This window comes from Rhamphochromis sp. 'chilingali' (genome assembly GCF_963969265.1).
Source record: "Rhamphochromis sp. 'chilingali' genome assembly, chromosome: 17".
NCBI lineage: Eukaryota > Metazoa > Chordata > Actinopteri > Cichliformes > Cichlidae > Rhamphochromis > Rhamphochromis sp. 'chilingali'.
This window is the reverse complement of record NC_137944.1, coordinates 14983489-14990199: the sequence shown is the minus strand read 5'-3', so window position 1 is coordinate 14990199 and position 6711 is coordinate 14983489. Positions and strand designations below refer to the sequence as shown.

General features: G+C 42.1%; 1 protein-coding gene across 1 annotated transcript; it reads right to left on the bottom strand.

Moving 5' to 3' along the window:
• Positions 1-3585: 3585 nt before the first annotated feature.
• Positions 3586-6181, bottom strand: hoxa1a (homeobox A1a). Its single transcript, XM_080864079.1, has 2 exons — positions 5087-6181; positions 3586-4691 (listed from the first exon to the last, which is right to left on the bottom strand). Exons 1-2 carry the CDS (start codon positions 5691-5693, stop codon positions 4321-4323), a joined length of 978 nt encoding a protein of 325 aa, XP_080720205.1. The 5' UTR covers positions 5694-6181; the 3' UTR covers positions 3586-4320.
• Between the last annotated feature and the right edge of the window lie 530 nt (positions 6182-6711).

The following is a 6711-nucleotide window of genomic DNA, read 5'->3' as shown; positions in this document are numbered from 1 at the left end:
GTATAGACGTACAGATTTGTTTGTTCTCAGGTTTGTAGCCTGTGGGTCTTTTTTCATCAACTGCTTCTCTTTTGGCTCTCATAAATCATGCAGGAGGAAAGACACCGCCACAAATTATTTTTTATGCAACAATATAATGTAAAGTGAAAGCTTCAACAAGTATTTCAAAAGTATTTGTCAGTCACCACCAGGCAGTGTACTTGAGCCTTTAAACTAAATCACCTTTTAGAAATGGTCTGTTTCATAATTTATTTACAGTGTAAAAATGTAAAACATTTTTAAAAAATCCGAAGTGTTTAATTGGTTGCCGAAACAGTCTAAAATACACACTAATCACTAATTAAGAATCGCTCTCAATATGCTGCATTAGAAGGCCATTAATACAGTTATTGTTAGTGAGAGAAGAAAACGTAAACAAAACAGAAAAAATGCATATTTCAAAATAAAATAGAAAAATATCTTTCAAATATTTTAATTCGGTTAAAATATAGTAAAATAATTAATTTTACTTTGATTTGAAACTGAATAAAAACGTAGACACTTTATTATTATTGTTGTCATGCAGTTTGCTTTAGAAGTTTATCATTTCTTGCTTATGTAGACTTTGGAGGGCTTCTTCATTGTTTTCCAAATTCACTTTAAATTTAAATATTGGTGAATGTTTGAGCTGATATTAATAACATTTTATTATTCTATTATTCTATCTCTTTTTTAAATGTTATGGTTTAATTTAATTATAAAATAAGTTAATCTTTTTCACAATTGGTGGATTATGTTTTGCAATGATAGTATTTCCCAAGTGCCTCTTCGTATTCGTTTACATTTATTTTTATTTATTTACTTATTTATTTTTTGTTTGCTTCGCAGTTTTCACAAAAATAAATTTAAAATTTGCGTTTATGTAGTTAGGAAGACACGCCAGATATTTCAGTTGAAATTCAAACTTATTTTTGTTTCTACTGTTATTTGAAAAGCTAAAAAAAAAAAAATGCTGTAATTAACTCAGTATACTGGCACAAATATGCTTGGTCGCATACAAGACGTCTGTTTCAGTCACTTAATAGGAATAGGAATCCAATTCCTGCATCAGTTTGTTAAGTCATAAGCTTTAAACCTTTAGTCATCCGCACCAAAGCCCTAATGGTTTGAGTTAAACATCTGTCATCGTCCACGTGTTTATCTCAGGTCCTTAATGGGAAACATCAGCCGCGCAGTGCTGGATTCTGACGGTCGGACCAGTGAAATCGCTCTATCTCACTGCGCTGAGGTCATTTTTTTAACAGTTTAACACGGAGTCTGAAAGTGTTTTGGTCAAACAGGCCGTCGTAGTTGAACTGTGAATGCATTGTTAAGGTGCTTGTTTACCCAGTAAACTGTTGTTTAGCTTTGGGTGGTGCTGTGACAACAAAAGTCAAACCGTGACCGAGGATTGACCCTTTTTTTCCAGTGTTTCCCCCCACTCTGCATGGCTTCTAGAGCGCACGGGGTCGTATAGGGAGCTTCAGAGAACCTAAAAACTGGGGTCCAGGGACACCCAAGGGTCCTTGAAGGGATTTAAAGGTCTGCTTTAACATAGATACTTTTCTTTCAGTGACGACATGGAGGTAAATTGCGTAAGACAAAAAGTATATAAAAAGTAAAGTTTCTTCACCATTAACTTACAACATAAACTAATTTTAGCACTAAAGTCACACTTTTCACCCAAAACAAAAATATTTTTAGGTAAAATAAATGGAGGTCAAACGTAAAGAATCACCGTGGAAAATCTGAGTAAGATAGCTTTTAAAAACGGCAACTAAACGACATTAGACATACTTATTAAAACCCTCCGTACATTCGTAATATTTTGGAACACATAGTGAATAAAGAAAGAAAATTAATTTAAGGTAAATAATACATTAATCTAAAGTCCGTTACAAGTTTTGGTGTTTCATAAATTGCAATTGAAATGTGTATTTCTATCTTATAAATAGTAGATCAGAAATATTATTTGTTTAGTGATTCGACCTTTTCCTCTAAACCTTCTCAGTATCAATAATAAAATATTTATTTTTAAAAATGTGTTCGCTTAAGCCATTTAACAAAAAAGCAGAATTGCGCGCATAATAAGGCACTGTAACTAACTACTTTTTAATTTAGTGTTATATGTTTCTTTGCGATCTCCAGTTAAAATCCTGGAAAGGGGGGTGGGGGGGGGGGGGCTGTCATTAGCGTTCATTTAAATGAATACTGAACGCTTGTATGCGGTTTTGGTAAATCTATTTTTTTTTTTTGATAATAAAAATAAAATGAATATTTCCAGAGGTTCGACATTTTCCCTCCAGCCCTTCTGTTCTCGATTACACTGGTCTCCAAAGCAGGCCCCGAGCAACAAGTCTGTGTACGGATTATTTATACCGAAACAACTTCTCGAAAAGCAAAATGAGGGTACCTGTAGTTACCAAAATAACCTTGTTAGGTTTTACACAAAACATCCTTTGTCCTCTGTAGGAAAACGCGACGCACCGCCTGCCGACAATAAATAGACGAATAAAAGACAGATTGTCCACATAACTTACGCTCCTTCTCCGTGTTTGTTAGGGCTGAATTGGACAGAGTAGTCTGCGCTGCTGCCTCAGCAGGTCCTCGCAGCTCAAATATAGCAGCTCCCGCAGGTGGATCCGAAGGTAAAGGAGAATGTTGCTCATTAATCATGGCTCTTTTGGCGCTTCTTTGCCCTTTTATGGTACGATGGCCTCGCATCGTGCACACCAGGAATTAAAACAACAAAAGAACCAAAAGAACCCTCTTTTAGTTTGAAAATGGGGATATAGGTTAGCTTGAATAGAGCAGTTTAAAAAAAAATGCATCCAGTTTTGCTCCCACTTAAAATGCATCATTGCACGGGTCGTTTATTGCACTCATAGCGTGAGTTTATTTTCCAAAGCAACATAATCGATATCAGATTAAAACTCAAATGACCAAATAGCATATTTTTAAATAAGATGAGCCTGTCTCTCTCTTCCTCTGACAGCTGACATAAGCTTGAAATATAAATACTCTGGTCAAAGCAGTGTTGTGCACACACAATTATGACATGCGATGCTGCAAGTTGTCACAGTTCGGCTTGTCATCAGGTGGGGATGATGACACCGCCGTGTAACTTGTGGTGGTGGTGGTGGGGGGGGGGGGGGGGGGGGGGGGGGGTGACAGGACCAGCGGGGGCACCATGCTTGTCAATACCCTAACCTCGATGTTTTAATCAATAGTTTCTTTTTGTCCCTTCAATACGCCAAGTGCTCGATAAGGTTGTCATCACAGATGACGCTGACGTCCTCGCTCTCATCTTTGCCCTGGATAAACATGCCTTTCTTATGCCAGTAAATCTTTACCCCGGGGACAGTGGCGCGCATGGCTGCATACATTTAGAGACTTTGGGGTTGAGTCAAGCAGACGCGTGCAGCTTCTCAGGGGTTGGAAATGAACATAGGTTTGCTTTTCTGTCTGCTGGGTTTAGGAAAATTTTAACCCTAGCATTTGATATGACAACGAATCGAAAGTCTGCAGCACACTCTCCCCCTTAGAAATGACACATAGGAAAAAAACTTTAGAGGTAAACGCACTTTAATACACATGATTGACCCGTAAACGTCTCTCTGGACCAAACAGTTGTGTGCTTCACTCGATTTAACAGCTAGCAGGTTAAAGCTTCAAACGTACAAAGCCATAAAATGACTGATTCTGCAACTGATAAAACTCAGCTCCTCAATAATACATGAAAGCATTACGCATCATGCAAACCTCACGCAACAGACAAACAGTTGACACACACAGACCTGAAACACAGAAGAGACAGTGTTTAAGTGGCTACTGGAACAGTGTACTCATTAACGATTTGATAACCGAGGTTATCTCGTTGATTGTGTGATGCCTAATTGATGGCATCCGGTGCAATCAGACTGGCTGAGGTGCACAAGTTTGGCAAATCTGAGGTATTTGTGAGTGCAGATTTGTGACACTTGCCTCTTCAGAGGCAGACTTAAAGACGGCGCTGAGTGTCCCTTGCACAGCATAATTTTGGCGAATTGCAATTTCAAAAGCGAATGGACAGAATTTAACCAATGCACAGGGCGGCAAGGCTATAGATCTTGCAAACACAACACACAATATAAAACGAATATGGTCCAGAAGTGGTCCGTGAGTTCCCCAATAGTGCATTGTTCACATCATGTATGGGCACAACTGTCATCCATTAACAAATTTTTGCCTTTGATACACTTGTATGGAATTTGGTATACACAGGCCGCCTTGACCCATAGAAGTAAAGGGGTCACTTGACCCTCAGTTGGAGGCGAAAGGATCAGGCCCCGTGGAAGACACAGTGGAGGATGTGGGAGAAGGAGTAGATGGAGCTGAGATAGATTTCTCGGATGCTGCATCGTCCATTTTCTCCTGACTGCTGTCCGAGGATGTAAGTTTGGCTGGCAGCAGCCCTTCTTTCTCTCGCTTTTTTTGCTTCATCCTCCGGTTCTGGAACCAAATTTTCACCTGAGTCTCATTGAGTTGCAGCGCGGCTGCAATTTCTACACGGCGCGCCCGGGTCAGGTACTTGTTGAAGTGGAATTCCTTCTCTAGTTCCGTCAGCTGTTTGGTTGTGAAGTTGGTCCGGACCGTATTCGGCTGACCAGCATAGCCATACTCACCAGACCTCCCTGCAAAGAGGAAAACAAATCACTGTAACTCTGAAGAAGAGGGTTTTTTTCTTCTCTGATCAGAGTACACATATGCCTTGAGACTATACTGTGTCTGTGCAACAAGGCTCAACTTTTAGGTACGAGCCAAATAGCATTAGCTACTCGAAAAAACATCCAACAAGGGCCTTAGAAGAGATTCAAATATTATACAACACATGTGTTATCACACAGGTGGATTACGTTAAAGTGAAAGGATCTAAAGTACTACATTAAAAGTTAAGTTCATATATTAGTGTTTCGTGTGCTTATTTTATTTTTTGAAAAACTTCCCAGTTTAAAGATTTTGGATCATTTATAAGACAGCATTTTTGTGCATCCGCACTTTCACCCACTATAGGCTACTTGGCACCAACCTGTTTTTGGTGGATTCCTCTTAACTTTCATCCAGTCAAAAGTCTGTGCAGACGATGCGCCCTCAGACAGAGGTGAACAGCAAGCCTCCAGATGAGCTGCATGCAGAGGTGACAGCGGATTTGAACACCCTGGATAAGGGGGCGCTTGCTCGTGCCCGCCGCTGTAGGCAGTGTGGCTATACTGCAGTTGACCCAGGGGGGCGGCACTGTAACCATGGCGATGCTGAGAAACCATGGAGGAGGAAATGTTACCAGAGTACATCAGTGGGCCGCACTGAGGGAACGCAGCTGCGGTGTCTACTTCCTGGGCGAGGGCATGGTGGTTATATGTAGTGCAGAAACTTTGGGGTCCATAGTTAGAGCTGCAGGCCGGGTGGGCCCCATAGGGGAGACTTAGAGAGCTGGCATTAGATTGGTACGACCCCGTCTGGTGAGAGACGCAGTCAGGAGAAGCTCTGCTCACCATGAAATGGTCATCCACCCCACAGTTGTTAACAGTGGCCCCGCACGACTGGAAAGTTGTAATCCCGTGGTCCGAGTGAAAAGCCCTAACAGTGCATGAGCCACCTTCCCCGCTCATCACCGTGTAGTCTAAGAAACTGCTCATTGTAGCATTTTTTCTAACCGGAACGAGGGACCGTCCTCTGCACAGACAACCCCCTGATGTCTTCCTTTCTCCCCTCTTACCCCGAGTGACCGTGCCAATCTTTACCTATACTAGGTCTTATCAGAGAAGGGAGGGGGTCGCACGGGCCGATATCAATGAACGGGTTCTGTCACGTGGGCCCGGGTCAGCCAGTGAGGTACTTGTCCTTATCCCTTTAGCTGGTGACAGATTGGTGTTTGAGGGGCTATTTAAATTCCAAGCACTCGTCGATCAAGGTGACGCGCGTCGCCACTAATGTATTGGCCGAGCAAACAATGAGCTGCGAGGCAGACAGCGGTGGACAGCTTCGGGGTCGCATGAAGAGCGGGGCCACTGTTAAAACTGTTTCTTCTAAGCTCCACTGTGCGCTCTTCCACGACCACAGAGGGAGATTAACGTTTGTCCCTCTGCACCCTCGCCATGAGGACGACCTAGCACTCTGACCTCAGGTAGGTATTTTTGGAACAGAGACGAGAATAGGTGTGTGTGTGTGTGTGTGTGTGTGTGTGTGTGTGTGTGTGTGTGTGTGTGTGTGTGTGTGTGTGTGTGTGGTGACACGTGCGCATAACAGTTACGATTTCATGTGTATAACGGTGTCATTATCTTCTAGTTGGATGGATGGGTGGATGGATGGGTGCGTGTCACTGCCACGGGCTATCTGTGGGCTATTAATGTCACATTCCCTTGCGAAATGTTTCACTTCATGCGTGAACATTGAGAAAAATATTGTTACAGAGTGACGGTGAAGGGAAGCAAAAGACAGAAAACGTATCTCCCGTCACAGACCGCCTTTTTATTTTGCACAACTTTGTTTCCCCATCAAGGTCGCATTAGACGTATATGACTGCTCGCTTTGCCGGGAGGTCACAGGTGATGAAGCGACAAGACAACACATAGAACATTAAGATGATGTGGTATTAATTTCTTTCCACCCTCTGCTCCGGTCATAGGGTCTGCTATCCACCCTGATTTCACTCCC